Below are 19,057 nucleotides of genomic sequence, written 5' to 3' on the forward strand. Positions count from 1 at the left end.
ATACACAGCCTCCAGCACCCCCTCGCTGCATACACAGCCTCCAGCAGCCCACTCCCTGCATACACAGCCTCCAGCAGCCCACTCCCTGCATACACAGCCTCCAGCAGCCCCCCCTGCATACACAGCCTCCGGCAGCCCACCCCTGCATACACAGCCTCCAGCAGCCCCCCCTGCATACACAGCCTCCAGCAGCCCACTCCCTGCATACACAGCCTCCAGCAGCCCCCCCCTGCATACACAGCCTCCAGCAGCCCCCCTGCATACACAGCCTCCAGCAGCCCCCCTGCATACGCAGCCTCCGGCAGCCCCCCCCTGCATACGCAGCCTCCGGCAGCCCACTCCCTGCATACGCAGCCTCCGGCAGCCCACCCCTGCATACGCAGCCTCCGGCAGCCCACCCCTGCATACACAGCCTCCAGCAGCCCACCCCTGCATACACAGCCTCCAGCAGCCCATCCCTGCATACACAGCCTCCAGCAGCCCCCCCCCCTGCATACACAGCCTCCAGCAGCCCCCCCTACATACACAGCCTCCAGCAGCCCACCCCTGCATACACAGCCTCCAGCAGCCCACCCCTGCATACACAGCCTCCAGCACCCCCACCCCTGCATACACAGCCTCCAGCAGCCCCCACCCTGCATACACAGCCTCCAGCAGCCCCCACCCTGCATACACAGCCTCCAGCAGCCCCCACCCTGCATACACAGCCTCCAGCAGCCCCCACCCTGAATACACAGCCTCCAGCAGCCCCCACCCTGAATACACAGCCTCCAGCAGCCCCCACCCTGCATACACAGCCTCCAGCAGCCCCCCCCTGCATACACAGCCTCCAGCCCCAGTATATGTATACAGCTATGACACCCCGAGAAAATAAAAACCTTATACTCACCTTGGGCTCCAGCCCCAGCACTCCAGCGCAGCTTCTCATCCTCTTCTCCCGCCCCCAGCAGCTACGCTGTCTGTAGTGATGACGCGCGCCAGCCTGTGTCCAGCAGAGTGGTGCGTACCGGCACAATGACCATGGTACCCAGGATTAAAATATGATATATAACTAAACTGGGGGTGGAGGGTACTTTTTATGGGAGAATGGATATTAAGTGAACTAGGGGGTGGGCTGAGATGGGTTAGGGGGTTAGTGTATATACTATATACTGTAGTGGGTTACTGTATATAGCTTGACTGAAGGGGATTGTATATGGGGACCAGATCTTTAATAGTAGGGGGGCATTTAAGGGAAGGGCTGTTATGGGATACTGTATATATTTAAAGTGTGAGGTTCCATCTATGGGGGGCAAATTTTAATTACGGGGGGGGAGGGGCTGTATAGGGGTTCTGTATATAATTTGTCAGCAGTATATAAGTTCATTATATATATATTATATATTAGTTTATTAGGGTGGCAGTGTGGAGATGCTGCACGGACCTGAAGACAACAGTGATTGTCGTAATGAATTTCTCTTCTTGATGGAGTAAACAGTCACCTGTGCGGTGCTAGATGCTACTAATGTCTGTGTCACTGACTGATACCCGGGTGTGAGGCAGCGTCAGCCTGTGCAGTGTCAGTAAGAGGATGTCCTCTATGACCCAGGCGCTGGCACCACCTGCGTCATAGAGCAGCGGTGATGCAGATGAGAGCAGGCAGTGGCTCAATATATATTTGGGACAGGGGGCAGGCTAGCTATAAACTATCGGGGGCTGGTTATATACTACAGAGGGCTGGTTATATACATGGGGCTGGCAGGCTATATACTATGGGGCTCGCTATATACTAATGGGGGCTCGCTATATACTACTGTGGGCTGGCTGCCTATATATTACGGGGATGTCTATATACAACTGTGGGCTTGCTGTACATATACTATGGGGCTGGCTGCCTATATACTACTGTGGGCTTACTGGCTATATACTATGGGGCTGGCTATATACTTCTGTGGGCTGGTTGCCTATATACTTCTGTGGGCTGGCTGCCTGTAAACTACGGGGCTGGCTGCTTATATACCAGTGGTGGCGAACCTATGGCACGGGTGCCAGAGGTGGCACTCTGAGCCCTTTCTGTGGGCACCCGGGCCATCACCCCAGCACACCAGACAGGACTCGAAGAATCTTCCTGCAGTTCCAAGCAACTTAAAAGATGCTGACTTTAGGAAGAGGGAGAATAAATAGACAAGGCCAAATTATCTTTGGAGGACCTCCTGCTGGCCCCTACAGGTCTACAGAGGGACACTGGAAATGAGCTAAAATGATGCTAATTTTCCATCTTTCTACTTTGTTGCTGTCCTCAGGAGGCCAATATGATTGTTGAAGAACAGGGAGCAGTAAGTTAATTTTTGGTTGGCACCTCGTGATAAATAAGGGGGGGATTTGGGCGTCTTTTTGGGCACTCGGCCGCTAAAAGGTTCGCCACCACTGTTATATACTATGGTGTTGGACGGCTATATACTACTGGGGCCTGGCTATATACTAATGGGGGCATGGATTAATGCATAGTTCCTCATGATGACATTAAAAAGAAACAAATAATAAGAATCATCACCATCTATGATATTTAGTTGAATAAGATATACAAGATCCAGCACGACCAGTGTCTTTATCAGTTTCTGCTTATTTGTATGGGGGTTGATGTGTGATACATGTAACATCAGTATCTAGAGATCAGGGGGCCCAACGTTCACGTTCAGCTCATCGCTAGGGGCTTGGTTGATCAGCAATGTGTCCATATGTCGGGTTCGCGTGGCCTACCTGAGCGTTGGGTCTGCTCATCTCTACCTGTAACCGAGCAATGGCCTTGGCCGCGTTGCGTAGCATATATGGGGTGAGACCAGTGATTGGTGGAAGCATTCAGATGGTCACCTACAGCAAGTAACTACAAGCCAGTACAGGTGTGTTCACATATGACAAGTGCACAATTCCTTTTTATTAGTTTTTTCCATTTCACATTTGATTTTTTTTAAACAATATTGAATATCTGTCCATTATGTGCACAAGGAACATGCAACAAGTCACTATGAAAGCTGAAATCTGAATGTCCATTGTAGAAAACAATCTACTCATGAGTGTTGCGAGGCAAACAACAATTTCAAGGGCGTGTGGACTTTCTGGTGTGTAACAAGTGTGGATTTTTGTGTAAAACGTCTGCCACATTCCGAACATGAAAATGGCTTCTCTCCTCTGTGAATTCTTTGATGTATGACCAAGGTGGACTTCTGGGTAAAACTTTTGCCACATTCAAAACATGAAAATGGTTTCTCCCCCGTGTGGATTCTTTGATGGACCACAAGGTCTGATTTTTGAGTGAACCGTTTGTCGCAGTCTGAACATGAATAGGGCTTCTCCCCTGTGTGGCTTCGTTGGTGGACAAGAAGAATGGATTTCTGGATAAAGGATTTCCCACAATCCAAACACGAGAAGGGCTTTTCGTTATTGTGAATTCTCTGGTGTTTTACAAGATGGGATTTTTGGGTGAAGACCTTCCCACAGTCTAAACAGGACAACGGCTGGTCTTCGATGGACTCGGTCTGATTGATCGCCAGATCCGATCTCTCTCCAAGCCTTCTCTCGTGATCAGAGCTGGACAGATGTTGGCCAACTGTGTGACTTTTCTGATGTTCCACTAGAGTTGTCTTCCGGGTGAAGCTTTTACGACATTCAATACATGAATACGGTTTCTCGCCTGTATGGATTCTTTGATGTCGTACTAAACTTGACTTACGGGTAAAACATTTGTCACACAAAAAACAGGGAAATAATTTGTCGCCTCTGCGTGAAGTATTATGTGTAACAAAGTCTAAGTTATCTGAGAGCCAGTCTCCATACATGCCTGGATCTGAGGAAACTTCTCCAATATGGGCCACTGAATGTATATCTGGGCCACTTTCTTCTAGACATTCTCCAATGATTCGACCTCCCACAGCACAATCTGGAGATAAAACCAAACGTCTCGTCGAGGTATTTCTGCTGCTATGTCCTTGAAAATGAAAACATAGTCATAGAAAATGTAAGGAAATGGCTTTAATTAGTAGATGCCGTTTGTAACAGGGAGTCATATATTTAGGGATGATCACTAATAAAAATGTTGAATTGTGGTTGATGGGCAGACCCTACGTTACCGTAAGTTGCGCCTAGGTCTGAGGTCAGTCAGAGTGAATAGAGAGACACTGGGGCACATTTACTAAGGGTCCGAACACTGCATTTTCGTCGGTTTCCCGATTTTTTTTTTACTGTTTTACCCTGAATTGCCCCTGGTTTTTGGCGCACACGATCGGATTGTGGCGCATCGGCGCCGGCTTGCATGCTACACAAATCGGGGGGCGTGGACGTCGGACAATCCAACTGATTGGGACAAACTGCGGAATTAAAAAATTAAATTGTGTCACAAGATCAGCAGTCACATGCACCGGGAAGAAGAAGGTGAACTCCGGCGCATCACTGGATACGGCTGTCTACCACCACGGGCTCCCCATCCATTATCCAGGGACCTATCCTACAGACACTCAGGGGTTGCCCCAGGGAGAACCAGTACATCAGCCTCTCCCTCCATGTTTCTTGGACACACCAACTGCTGGAGACCTGCCAGGCTGTAGGACAACCCTCCGGTCCCCATACCAAGCAGCGTGACCACAGCGCGCCCTAGGCCGCAACCGCCAGCCACTCCGGTATTCTGGGCCCCGGCTGCCTCCAGGCCCCAAGAAAAGGCCCCGGTGGGGGATGTTGCATGTGCCTATTCTCCCCCCCCCCCCCACTCCACTTGGTCAGGCAGGGTGCTTTGCTGGGCCATGGGCCCCGTGCCTGCGCATAAGGGTCTAAATGCCTTCTTACATCCAAATAACATTGATTGTTTTATTGAAGTATAGCCGTGTGTTCCCTTACATCCCTTCCCTTAGATGAACTTGATGGACTATGTCTTTTTTTCAACCGTACTACGTAAGCATGTAATTTATACAAGGGATTGCATTGAAGCCTGGACCAAACGTGCATGAGAAACATCATAGACTGAGTGTGTGATTATTTATGTGATTATGGATATCCTTGATTTAGAGTTATTTACTCACCTTGGCTGATATCTGCAGGAAACTCTTCCTTGCAAAGCTTAATATCTCCACCATACATTTCGTCCTCTGAACATATATCTTCGACTTTTACCACAATTAGGCCATCGCCCTAAACAGTCAGATAAAATACTTATGCCCTACAACGTCATTCTGGCTCATTAGCATAATTTACATTTATTCCAGAAATAATTAGTGCAGGTGATAATAGAAAACGTTGTGATATATAATATAATACTAGACCTAGCGTGTGTTTGTTCATGTGCACTCTGTTCACATGTGGTCACCTAAAACGTGGTCATACATCTGAATGCAATCTATCTGCACAGAGTGTAGTATATCAATACAGAGTCCTGAGAAAAAGGAAAAAAATTCTAATCACCCCCCTTTCACTAGAACTGATAGAAATATAAATAAATGGTAAAAATCCTACACATGTTAGGTATCGACACATCCGAAAATGCCCCATCTATCAAAATATAATAATGGTTATTCCCTGCATTTAACCTTGTAATGGAAAATAGCCCCCAAAGTCAAAAATGCAAATACAGGCGGTCCCCTACTTAAGGACACCCGACTTACAGACAACCCATAGTTACAGACAGACCCCTGTGACCTCTGGTGAAGCTCTCTGGATGTTACTATAGTCCCAGACTGCAATGATTAGGTGTAAGGTGTCTGTAATGAAGCTTTATTGATAATCCTTGGTCCCATTACAGCAAAAAATGTTTAAACTCCAATTGTCACTGGGGCCAAAAATTTTTTTGTCTGGATCTACAATTATAAAATATACAGTTTCGACTTACATACAAATTCAACTTAAGAACAAACCTCCGGACCCTATCTTGTACATACCCCGGGGACTGCCTGTATTTGGCCATTTTGAAAATTATAGGAAAATAGCCCCCAAAGTCGAAAATGCAACTATTTGGCCATTTTGAAAATTAAAAAAAAAAAATCATTAAAAAGTGATCGAAAGGTCGTACAGTACTAAATATAAAAGCATTGAAAATGTCATCAAAAGTCCCCCCCCCCCCCCCCCAAAAAAAAATGACACCCCCTCCACAGCTCTGTATGAAAAAGTTATTAGCGCCAGAAGATGGCAAAACGGAGATTTTTTTTTTTTGTACAGGAGGTTTTCATTTTTGTAAATGTATGAAAACATTAAAAAACCTGTACAAATTTGGTATCACCGTGCTCGCACTGACCCAAAGAATAAAAGAAGCATGTCATTTGGGGTGCACAGTGAAAGCTATAAAATCCAAGCCCACGATTGTACTAAAACCTTTATCCGTATACTTGCCAGATACAGGCGGTCCCCTACTTAAGAACACTCGACTTACATACGACCCCTAGTTACAAACGGACCTATGGATATTGGTAATTTATTGTACTTTAGTCCTAGGCTACAAAAATCAGCTGTAACAGTTATCACAGGTGTCTGTAATGAAGCTTTAGTGTTACTCCTGGTTCTTATGACAACCCAACATTTTTTAAATCCAACTGTCACAGAGACCAAAAAAGTTCTGTCTGGGATTACAATGATAAAATATACAGTTCCGACTTACATACAAACTCAACTTAAGAACAAACCTACAGACCCTATCTTGTATGTAACCCGGGGACTGCCTGTATGTTTACGGAAGGATTTTAAAAGATTTCTGTTGGAAAACAACAACTTTCTGTCCCTCTGTGTCATGTAATATTCCTGTGTAATTGACGTGTACATTAAAACAGCACAATTTATTTGTAATAGTGTCCGATACCTGGTCATTATGGGGGGATAATTTGTCTCCTGAGGAATCTTGGGAATACACGGATTGTAGACATCTCTCGGATGTAGTTCTATCACCTGGTCCACCTGCACATAGAAATAATTGTTATGTGTATGTGATGATCTCAGGTCACATTCTTACATTGTGATTTTTGATACGTTTTGACTGCATCAGAAACTGCAGTGGGAGGAGCTTTGCCAGAACGCATAAGCGTTTTCACTGATAGGCGCGTCTTCCGGAATGAGCGCCAGGTGTTTTACATAAATTACATGGGGCTCATTCCAGAAGACGCATTTCAGTGAAAATGTTTATGCGTTCCGGCAAAGCTCCTCCCACTGCAGTTTCTGATGCAGTCAAAACGTATCATAAAACACAACGCGTGAACGCGGCCTCAAGACCGGTTGCCTTGTTAATAAGAGTCTCCCCTCACCTGGTAATTTAAGGTTCCTTACTTTCCTCCTGAACACATTCTTGTCAAGATCTTCTCCTTCTTCACAGTCCTAGAAGCAACAAAATAGTCATGTAAATGAAAGCCGTTAAAAGGCGTGCACTATTCTTAGCTCATTTCGGAGCGCCCCCTTAGGAAAGAGGTCAGCGGGGGCAGTTCTGTAGTTTGAATGCCCCTCAGGGGTCTTAATGGGGACATATTAAGTAAAAACACACACAATTTTGAAAAATACATTAATATTTTCCAATACAGATACCCGACTTACAGATGACCCCTAGTTACAGACGGACCTATATTCCCCCTGTGACCTCTGGTGACCTCTCTGGAAGGTTGGGGAAATCTGTAATTGCTGGTCCCACCAGAGAAATTAGCCTCTCTTGGTCGCAGTTCCCCACTCCAATAATGGCTTTGGAGGGTAAAGTGATCTCGGTACGGGCACTGTGTCTCCCTATGCGCGTCCTCAAGAATAAAGTGTGGGATAAATTTAAACACATGACTCAACTGGGCTCCTGGACAACCGTCTCCCCTATTTGGCATATTCTGGCTTTATTGGAAATTTTGAGGTTGGAGGGTCTCTCACCTTCAGAATGGAAGGGATTATGGCACCTGCTAACATCCTTCATCGGGCTCTGGGAATAGTTTCATCGTCAGCCTCTTCCAATACTTCCGCTGTGTCATGCATTTAATGCACAATTTGGGGGTCAAGATATAAGTTTTGGCTCGAATACACCCTCTGATTGGGAAGACTCTGCTAGTGGGATATTGTATATTTGTTCTTGGTTGCTGGGTAAATATGTGGACGCACTTCCCTTCCCATCTAGACAACATTGGGACGCATAGAGGATGATGACTGGAGAGAACTATTGGAGACGGTCTCTTCTTATCTCGCTAGAATAAGCGTTTTTAACAACGACTTCACCACATGAGCGTGGAGAAGAGGTAGAGGGGCGGGTCGTGTCTGCTTTCTTTTGAAAAACCAGCGAACTTTCGTTCCCACGTTTTTACACAAAAACTACAGACCTGGGGTAGTTTTGCCCAGCGGCCAGATACATAGAGAGACCTAAGCCTCTTAAAGTTTCTGGCCAGACGCAAAGGGGGCATGGCCTTTTGCCGGCGTATGAGATAGCTGCACCAGTCATGTTAGTCAGGTATGGCATTCAGGCAGATTCTAACTATCCTTGATGTGCAGATTCAGATGCGGATCTTATGGTCTTGTAGGGAGTTGGAGCAATACTGAAGAAATGTCCTGACTCTCTTAAAGGGAACCTGTCACTAGGAATGTGATTGTCAGCTGGTGAGAGGTTCCAACAGTCTACGCTACGCCGATTTAAAAAAAATACAGCCTGGGTCAGTCTCCTCTCCTCCACACTCATCCAGCTCCCTCCTCCTCCCTGTCATGAGCATTGAGCCGGCAGGGGAGGGAGGGAGATGGTGCAAAGGAGAAGAAGAATGAATGAGGAGACACAGGCTGCAGCTGCCCCTCCCCCAGGACTCACCACATGCTGCTGGTAGAGAGCCAGTTAATATGAATCAAACTTTTATAAAGTACTGAAATGATTTGGAATTATGACACAGGCAATTATCAGCATAGCACAGGGTATTGGAACCTGACACCAGCTAAAAATGACATTCCTGGTGACAGGTTCACTTTAAGAAATGTTTTCATATAAATTTAAATATGGATCTTAGATCTTCTGTGTAACTAATCTCTTGGTGACCCAATTATGACTGGTGTGCAGTGAAGGGTTTGTCAGTTTTATGAGAATGTGGATTAAAGGCTCTATGGTTCTGCAACGGATCAATGAGTGGGTTGTGGCGGGTTACGTTGTACCTTCGTATTTTTACTTGGGTCGCAATATAGGCCCTTATCGCTGTCTTTGTGATGTATAAATGAAAAAATCTTTAATAAAAAGGTTCAGATTTAAAAAAAACAGAAACAAAACACAACGTTAATAATAAAAGTGTTAACATTGCACTTGCCAAACACAAATATATGTAATTAGGCAAATGTCTTCCCGAGATTGTGATCCCCGCAGTAAAAGGGATAAAGCAAATGGGGAAAAGGGACCCACATAGGAATTGGGAAGATGAGGCATAATGAAAGTAAATATAGAACTAGTAACCCTTGTGTCACTGTATGATGTCCCCGGGCGCTCACCTCTCCGCTCAGCAGCTCTATCATCTTGTTGGTGATCTCCAGGATCTTCTGCTCGTTGCTTCTCTCTGTTTTTAGAGGCGAGGACTTCATTATTGGGTACTGAATCCGGCGCAATCCCCCTGACACATGGCTGCTGCTGGTTGTCTCAAGCTCTCCGGATAGTTTCTTCACAACCACATAGTCCTGTGCACAACCAACAACCATTAGGAGATCAGGCTCAATTCGTATGAGCAACCTTAACCCCTTCAAGGCCAAGTATTTTGGTTTTTATTGGGTTTTTGGTTTTCGCTCCTTCCACAAGACATGAATCTAGATTTTTCTGTTTACAAAGCTATAAGAGGGCTTGTAATATACCAGACAAATTGTACTTCCTAGTGGCACCACTTAACCCCTTCCTACCGCTGCCCTTTTTCGATTTTGTATTTCCTTTTTTTGCTCCCATTCTTTAAAGGGAACAGCTTTACAAACAGCACTTTGGAAACATGTTTTTGAATATTCTATATATGAAAGATCGCCCACTGCAGCCCTGGGGGGAGGGGCAGGGGGGGGGGGTTGTGCTTTTCAAAGGGATAATGTCCGGCTGCTACTTTGAATTCAGCATTGGCCCCTCCCACGCTCATTATTATGCCCCCTCCAAATCCCCTCCCACTCGTGATTTAGGCCGCGGTCACACGATCCGCTAGGCGTCCGTTCATAACGCGACGCTAGCGCACAGGGGGAGGTCCTCGGCCCGAACGCACATGTGTTAACAGGGAAACGCATGCGATTGATAAGCTGATCGCATGCATTTCCCTGGAAATGCATGTGCGTTGGGGCCGAGGACCGTCCCCTGTGCGCTAGCGTCGCGTTATGAACGGACGCCTAGCGGATCGTGTGACCGCGGCCTAAGGGTTAATCTCGACATGCACAGTGAGCCACACAGATTGGTGGGAAAACCCTTATAAGGCATCTATGTGCAGTAGAGCAGACAGGGGGGAGGGGGTGAAGGGGGCTATGCTAATTGCACAAAACCCATTAGACATGGAAGGACATCACAGGAATCCCTCACCTCTCCAGTAAGTAAATAGATGATCTCCAGGGTGAGGCTCAATATCTTCTCATTCATTTCCTTCTTTTTTCTGTCCATTTCTTGAAGTTCATTCATTCATTTAAATAAGACGATGGTTGATCATGGACGGAGACAATCTATATAAAAACAAATGTAAATGTCTATATAAAAGCATTCAGCTATATATGGACGGGTAATTCGGGATACTATACAACCTCCTACAGCCTAACAACATCATCAGATGAATCTACAGGAGTGAGAGCTTTCCGCACAAGAGCTTACAGTCCATGAGGATGATGGGGGCACAGAAGGCGCCTTATATAATGGTCCAGACATTCTTTAAGGGATAGAATAAATAAAGGAATTATGTGGAATGAAACATATTTGCATATTTCCCTGAAACTTTGGTATTAGCCTGATAGTTCAATCCAGAGAATAGGTGCAGCTCGGGAGAAGTCTTGGAGACACGGGTGGGAGGTTTGAATTAAGGGGGAAAGGATCGTAAAGGGCAGGCTGGGTGATTTAAACGAGCATTAGGGTATAGAATCCCTGTTCTCTGGATCACAGGGGTCCCGTTTTTGTGATTATGTGGATCCCAGCATTTGAACTCTCAATGACCACTAAGTTATCCCCTATCATTAAGATAGGGATTAACTTAAATACTTGGGACAAAGCCCATGTGGAGAGAGGGGGAGGATAGTGAAAAGGAGAGAAGAGGCGCCTTGTGGTACCACATGCTGGTATAATTGGTTTGAGAGGTCCGGGTTACAGAATATGGCCCCGGGCCGGGGAAAAGATATAACATGACCCTGTTAAATAGGAATTTACAAAACAGAGGCACACTACCAGAAAAAAAAGAGTGCAGCCCAGCGTTGATAACAGTCAAAGCTTGTTATTGATAATAGGGTTACGCGTTTCAATGCCGAAATCAGGCCAGAAATACAGCAGCTAAATTTTTTTTTTCCAACCGGGGTAACAACTAGCAGGGAGCAAATTATATGAATGTTCCCTGCTTTTCTTTCCATAAGATCACAGTTATCTGTAATCTATATAATACAGCCCATCCTCCCTGCATGCCTCTCATACCCTCAGCGCTGGACATTAGGCTGCTCATGCTGATGGCTCTGTGTGTACGGTACCATGAGGACAGACAGGGCTGTGTAAGGTCATGTAACCAGAACACTGCAAGAGTCACACCACCTTACATTGGCCTGTGAATGGATAGCTCGGGACTCAACAAGGGGAAAAAAAAGCTTTTTTGCAGGTATCTGCATCTGTGAGGCGTATACAGGTATACAGACCTATGGCAACCTCTGCATATAAACAATGCAAAACATATGGTGTTTGATACCGTTTCAATAGACGAAATTGTGATCAGGCAAACCCTTTATCCTTTACAGTGCATGTGAACACGGCCTTATTTCTATAAATACACTGTTATATATTTACATTTGGACAATTATATATACATTTCAATAACCAGTGAGGTTCTTGTAGCGAGAAATTAACAAGCCCTGGTCTAGAACAAGCTTAGACTGGTCTACAATGTATTGAGCTTGGATCTCACACAAGGTATAACTTTTGGGTGGTTATAGATAGAGTTGAGGGGACCCGATGGTTGGGTTTGGCGTTCGGGTTCGGCCGCCCGACTTGGACATATTGCTAGATCAGCCAATCCACACATTGAGGTCCCTAGCATATAGCCATGGCTGTGATCAGGCAGGGGAGGGGGATGCCAAAGTAGATTATTGGGTCCGCTCATCTCTAGTTATAGGGGGCAAATATGACATTTTTGGTGTAAATCTTATACAGGTGATAAATTACACTATGTAAGTAGAGGCCGCAAATAGTTATAATATGCTGTGAGTGATCCACTTCCTTAGGCCGCATTCACACGACTGTTGGGGGACATTTATACACTGTATATATGTGGCACCTGTAATACAGCGCCGTGCGCCATATATCTCTGTGGAGAGGGGCGAGCAGCGGGTACCCCTCCTCCTTTCCCGTGCACCCGACGTACTATGTTCGCGTTTGTGTGAATTTGGTGTGTAGCGCTGTCCTATCTCTCAAATAGTTTCGGAGGAAAGAAAAATTGGGAATGTTCACACTCTTCAGTGTCGGAATGTGAAATACAGGCAGTCCCCTACTTAAGAACACCCAACTTACAGACGACCCCTAGTTACAACCAGACCTCTGGTAGTTGGTTATTACTGTACTTTAGCCTTAGGCTACAATAATCAGCTGTAACAGTTATCACAGGCGTCTGTAATGAAGATTTATTATTGATCCTGGTTCTTATGACAACCCATTATTTTTTAAATCCAGTTGTCACAAAACCAAAAAAATTCTGTCTGGGGTTACAATTATAAAATATACAGTTCCGACTTACATACAAATTCAACTTAAGAACAAACCTACAGAACCTATCTTGTACGTAACCCTGTATTTTTTTTTAGCAATTAGTCCTATGACAAAAGTCACCAGGTAGCAGCCCCAAGTCCAAAACTATGGATCTTACAGCTGTAACATTCTGTGGCAAAGCCCAATCCTGTCCTTACACATGAACTAGAACACTTCACATAACATCAATCTCTCTCTTTCCCCCCATAAAGATATAGCAGACAACTATCGCAATTAGAGGACAAGGGTAATTACCTCCCTGAGGAGACAGCTCCAACCTCACAGTTCGATCAAATAAGACCCTACGGGAGGAAGAAGAATAGGGGGGGGGGGGCAGGGGGATTCTGGGAGCTGTAGTCTTTTAATACAACATTATTAAAACGTATTGACATAATGGACTACGACAAAATGGCTGCCACATACCTATATTGTGGGCAACGAGCAAATCTGATTTTACATATAATAATTTAACTCTAGTGTTTGAGTATTTGGAAAGCGCTGGACCACTTCCTATCGCCTTCCTTTTCTGTGCGTTCCACTGACCGGAAGGTGCTTCTTTGATATTCTTCCTCTGTGGAACCAGGACATAGGGTTCCTTTTCTAAATAGTAGCGAGAAATCAAGGAATACACTGCAGAAGGAGGGCAGAGGCTGGCGGGAATGACGAGAGCTGACTCCGTGGGTTAGTGAGGAGCAGAGCTGTGGAGGCCACACATGTCACTTATACGTGAGGGGATGAGTAGAGCACTTTCATCTGTCTCCATATTTCTTTCCTACAGCTCTGAGAATGGATGAAGACAGGAAACAAAGAGCGAAAAGAATTCTACATCTTACCCTGAAAATTATCTACCTGCTGACAGGGGAGGTGAGAGGGACATGTGTCACATGGAATACAACAGACCTGTGTGTACTGGCCTGAGGCAAAATCCCAAAATGAGACTATTGGAAAAACAGTAGCTCTTTGATACCCCATAAACCAGTCTCTGACTATCCCCCCGCTCCCCAACACTACTGAGGGCAGGAGAAATGCCTGTCGGAAGGTTAGGAACAGAGTCCGTTACCAGAGTCCCTCTGTGCTGTAGATTCACAGGCTGTTACAATGAGCAGAACAAGTCTCAACCAACTCCTGCTCTATCCTTCCTCTCTGCCTGTTTAATCTAGCAGCAGGGGGGTGGAGACCTCTCCTGCTCATTGTAACAGACTGTGAAGCAAATGAGGGTCTCTGAAAACAGCCCTTCCAGCCAATTAGCATAATTATAAACATGGATTTTTCAAATTGCTGTATTTTGAAGATAGGTTTCCTTTAAAGGGGAAGAAAAATATGTTGTCTTTTTTCCCAAAAACAAAACAGCGCCACACCTGAATATGGGTAGTGCGTGGTATTACAGCTCAGTTGTATAGAGATGAATGGGGGTCAGTCACAATACCACACTCTACTCATGATCGGGACTGGCGCTTTTTTTTGGACAACCCCATCAATATATTTCAGGGTCTGGCTTTGGCTTGTATACGGGTGGTTTTTTTTTTTTTGGTTTTTTTTTAGTTTGTATAGGCTGTATAAGCTGTGGGGCCTGATTCATTATTTAGGGATCAAAATGACATTTGCAGATTCCATGTTAAATCACATCGGTCACCATGGGGATTATATTTTGTAGCAATATGGACCTGTTGATACATCTGATATCCCTGAAAAACAAAAAAGCCTTTCCTGTTATTCTGGAGGGCGGGACATTGAGACTCCTATCATGAATCCTCACTCGCTGATCTATGGACACAGTTCCTGTGATGAGAAGATCTTAGAGCTGACCAATAAGATCGTAGAGCTGCTGAGCGGAGAGGTGAGCGCTGCAGGGAATGCTGGGACATTATACAAGGGGTGATGTGTCTGGGTGATGACTGTATCATTGTGGGTGTCAGGTCCCTATAAGGTGTCAGGATGTCAGCGTCTATTTCTCCCTGGAGGAGTGGGACTACATAGAAGAACACAAGGACCAGTACAAGGACCTCATCATGGAGGAGCACCAGGACCTCACATCAACCGGTATGTGATTTAATCAGTCTTAAACAGAATATCTGGTCCAACAATAAGAATTCCTTTGTTTATATAGCGCACACAGATTACGCAGCGCTACACAGAGTTTTTCCAAATTAGTCCCTGTCATAATTGTAAAAGTTGATTTTTAGAAAGGAGGAGGCCATGGATAACAAATATAATAAGATACCACAGTCCCGGTGCCTGGAGCTACGAGTTATGTCCCTGGTTTATCAGGATGGATTTTTATGAGATTTATTGAGGTCGTCTTCTCTTACCTTCTCCATAAACATAACAGACATGAGCAAACCAAGTTTTTCGGACTATAAGGCGCACAAAAAATCCTTTGATTTTCTCAGAAATCAAAGGTGCGCCTTATAGTCCAGTGCGCCTTATATATGAACCGTACTTACAGACAACAGCTGCCTTGTACTGTGCACAGGACTGCCACCTGCTGGTCATTCATCCTTATAATCAGGTGCTCCTTATAATCCGGTGCGTCTTATATATGAACCTAGACGTTTTAGCAGACATTTATTGATGATGCACCTTATAATCTGGTGCGCCTTATAGTCCGAAAAATACGGTAACATTTTTAAAGTCACTGAACAAGCACTTTAAGAATTGTATCGTATTCTGTACATCATTTTCATACATTTTTCTTTTTTTTTTTTTGTAGGAGATAAAGACACACATTTACCAACTTGCACCAAGAGACAGTCGTTTTTAGTTGAGAAAGAGAATATCCTATACAATGACGATTTTACACTTCATATGAAGGAGGAATCTATCCAAAGTAGTGAAGGAGATCCTAAAGATCATGTAGCCCATCCATATAGTAAAGAAGAATCCTCCCGATGTGAAAGATCTGATTCTGACAATGACCCCTATAGACCTATAGACCAGGTAGAATGTGCATCTTCTTATATCAAGGAGGAACCTCTCTTACTCTTTACTGATAGAACTAAACCTGTAAATCCTCCTGTGCTAGATCCATTATCTCCTTACTCGGAGGGGTCGGCGTCATGTGACGACTCTAAGCACTATCACTCCATTGAGATTAAGGATGAATTCCTATCATATGGTAAAGGTGACTTGTCAGATGTGACACAGGACGATCCATCTCCACCTATTGGGGAGGTTCGGAATGAAGACCGGGAAAGTTCTGACACTTATAGTTGTTTTGAATGTGGGAAATCTTTTTCAATGGAATCTCAACTATTTAACCATCTAAAAATCCATAAATCTGATAAAACTGTAAGGAGGCATTCATGTCCCCAGTGTGGGAAATGCTTTAAAAGGAAAGCGCATGTTATTCAGCACGTGGAGGTGCACACGGGGGACAAGCCTTACTGCTGCCCCGAATGTGGCAAATGCTTTATGTATAACTCCAACCTGCAGAGACATCAGAGAATTCACACAAGTGTCAAGCCACATTCGTGCTCAGTCTGTGGAAAGTGTTTTGCCAGAAATTCAAGTCTTAACGAACACGAGAAAATTCATTCTGGGGAGAGGCCGTATTCTTGTCATGAATGTGGGAAGAATTTTCTTACCAATGGCCATCTTTTTCAACACCTGAAGACACACACGGGTGAGAAACCATATTCCTGCTTGGACTGTGGGAAAAGTTTTTTTAGGAAGTCCAATCTTATGGTACATCGTAGAGTTCACACTGGGGAGAAACCCTACGATTGTTCGGTGTGCGGGAAGGGTTTTGCCAGCAGCTCTCATCTGATTGAGCATCAGAGAACTCACACAGGGGAGAAGCCATACTTTTGTTCAGACTGTGGCAAATCCTTTGCGTTTCGTTCAAGTCTCGTTCAGCATCAGAGAATCCACACAGGAGAGAAACCGTACAACTGTTCGTATTGTGGGAAATGTTTTTCACAAAGTTCTCAATATGTTATCCACCTGAAAACGCACACAGGGGACAGGCCCTACTCCTGCTCTGAATGTGGAAAGCGCTTTATCACACACACAAGTCTTACCCAACATCAGAAGAACCACACTGGAGACAAACCATTCACCTGCTCAGAGTGCGGGAAGTGTTTTATTTGTAATTCAAGCCTAATCATTCACCAGAGAACCCACACAGGAGAGAAACCATATTCCTGTCCGGAATGTCATAAAAGATTTTGTAGTAATTCACAGCTTCTCATGCACCAGAAGACGCACACAGGAGAGAGACCGTACACTTGTCCGGAGTGTGAGAAGAGTTTTATGAGGAACTCCGACCTTTCTGTGCACATGAGAAGCCACACGGGAGAGAGGCCCTATACTTGCTCTCAATGTGGGAAGCAGTTTGCTAATAGCTCTGTGTTTGCTATACATCAAAGGATCCATACAGGAGAGAAACCCTTCTCTTGTTCAGATTGCGGCAAATGTTTCATCAGGAATTCCGATCTTGTCATACATAAGCGGCGACACACAGGAGAGAAGCCATATTCCTGCCAACAGTGTAGCAGCAGCTTTGTGAGCAAAAGTGCTTTAACGGCTCATGTTAAGACTCATAAATAAACCCTCTTCTTACACGAGATAATAAAGTTCCCGGAGTTATGTCCTGCTCCCATTTCGTTTTGCACTAAACGTTCCCTCTAAAGTCTCTGATAAAATTCGTTGTAGAAGTCGAGAACTTTAAAAAAAAAAAAAAATTAAAATCTTCCCTGAAGTATTGGGTTACAGCTGCTTTACATAGATGTCGATGTAGAGGGAGGTGGAGGGAGGCGCACAAATGCTGCTGCTTCTAGTTAAAGGAAACCTACCACTTCCGATGGAGGTTATAAGCTGCAAATGCCGCACACCAGCTGAGGGTGAGCTGGTGCCGGCACTTATTTTCGTTATGTTTTTAAACAGATGTAAAGCATTTAAACGCTTTAGTAATCTTTATATACGAAGTAGATTCACCGCACCGTGGTACGCGCTCTGCGCACCGTGCACGCGACCGTGCATGCGCCTGAATAGGAAGTGATTGCGCGCATGGTGCGCCGAGCGCGGACCACGGTGCGGTGAATCTACTTCGTATATAAAAACATAACGAAAATAAGCGCCGGCACCAGCTCACCCTGAGCTGGTGCACGGCATTTGCAGCTTAGAAGCACCATCGGAAAGGTTTCCTTTAAAGGGGTTGTCTGGTGATAGCAAGTTCGGCTGCTCCGTTCTCCTTTATGGAGTGGGTGGAGATAGGAGAGTGCTGCACTTTTCTATCTCCATCAGCACCATAGAGATGATAGAGTAGCCGGCGTGATCCCTGAGGGCCCCATCGCCCTGTGGATAGGGCATAACTTGCTATCACCGGACAACCACTTTTAACGTTTATATACCTCATCCCAAAGTTGCATCCACAACCATCTTTTATTTAGCATTTCTTCCATGATACGATGCATTTTTTTTTTTAATTACAATTCTGTGATGTAAAAAAAAGAAAAATATATATGAAAAAAATGTTTTTTATTGAAAATAAATATTTTATGATTCACATTTTTAAACTTCTATGATAATGCAATAAAATAATTTTAAGACTATTACACAGTTGTGGTCTACAATATTTGTCCACTGAATTCCATATACTGTAGGATCCGGACTCCAAGCATTGGATGTCACTTGGTGGTGCCGGAAGCTTCTGGAGGTGCGGCGTTATTGTGGCCCAGTCTTGAAATTCCTTCTATTCTCGACTTGATGGAGTGAAGAGATCAACTGGATCCTGCCTGGTCTTTTATGAATTAGGAGTTGAGCACTGACCAAATATCTGTACTGGTTTGAATTGTAGGAACTTACAAATTTCCATTGGCACCTTTGGGAGATCATATATAATTTTTATGATTGGGAAGGGTTTTGCCAGCAGCTCTCATCTCATTGAGCATCAGAGAACTCACACAGGGGAGAAGCCATATTTTTGTTCAGACTGTGGGAAATCCCTTGTGTACAGTAGGGGTATTCCCATTTTGACAAATTAATGTTATTGTTAATTTTATTATAATTTTCCAACATACTTTGTATCAATTCTTCACTGCTTTTTAGATCTCTGCTTGCTGTCATTCTATAGGAAGCTCCTATGTTTACCTCCAGTGGACAGAAATCTCACCATGGTCACACAGGTGCACGGCTCGTTATATCACACAGCTCTGATTACTCTTTGTGATACTAACGAAC

The 19,057-nt window shown here is 44.7% G+C and overlaps 2 protein-coding genes across 3 annotated transcripts in view; one reads left to right on the top strand and one right to left on the bottom strand.

The window, feature by feature from the left end:
• Positions 1 to 2,877: 2,877 nt before the first annotated feature.
• LOC140106460 (uncharacterized) overlaps positions 2,878 to 19,057 on the bottom strand; it is a 30,689-nt gene continuing 14,509 nt past the window's right edge. The window contains exons 6-10 of the mRNA XM_072130905.1: positions 9,427 to 9,609; positions 7,251 to 7,320; positions 6,812 to 6,906; positions 5,049 to 5,157; positions 2,878 to 3,964 (exon numbers count right to left, since the gene is read on the bottom strand). Coding sequence (XP_071987006.1) covers positions 3,048 to 3,964; positions 5,049 to 5,157; positions 6,812 to 6,906; positions 7,251 to 7,320; positions 9,427 to 9,609 — 1,374 coding nt within the window. The 3' untranslated portion in view covers positions 2,878 to 3,047. The remainder of the gene's footprint in view (positions 3,965 to 5,048; positions 5,158 to 6,811; positions 6,907 to 7,250; positions 7,321 to 9,426; positions 9,610 to 19,057) is intronic.
• On the top strand, positions 10,413 to 17,808 carry LOC140106041 (uncharacterized). Of its 2 annotated transcripts, none has more exons than XM_072130219.1 (5): positions 10,413 to 10,481; positions 13,656 to 13,741; positions 14,532 to 14,714; positions 14,794 to 14,917; positions 15,588 to 17,808. In XM_072130219.1, exons 2-5 carry the CDS (start codon positions 13,664 to 13,666, stop codon positions 17,423 to 17,425), a joined length of 2,223 nt encoding a protein of 740 aa, XP_071986320.1. In that variant the 5' UTR covers positions 10,413 to 10,481; positions 13,656 to 13,663; the 3' UTR covers positions 17,426 to 17,808. The 2 variants fall into 2 exon arrangements, with proteins under 2 accessions (XP_071986320.1, XP_071986319.1); XM_072130218.1 differs by lacking the exon at positions 10,413 to 10,481 and adding an exon at positions 13,353 to 13,558 and having other exon boundaries at positions 15,588 to 17,807.

This window comes from Engystomops pustulosus, chromosome 11, assembly GCF_040894005.1.
Source record: "Engystomops pustulosus chromosome 11, aEngPut4.maternal, whole genome shotgun sequence".
NCBI classification, from domain to species: Eukaryota; Metazoa; Chordata; class Amphibia; order Anura; family Leptodactylidae; genus Engystomops; species Engystomops pustulosus.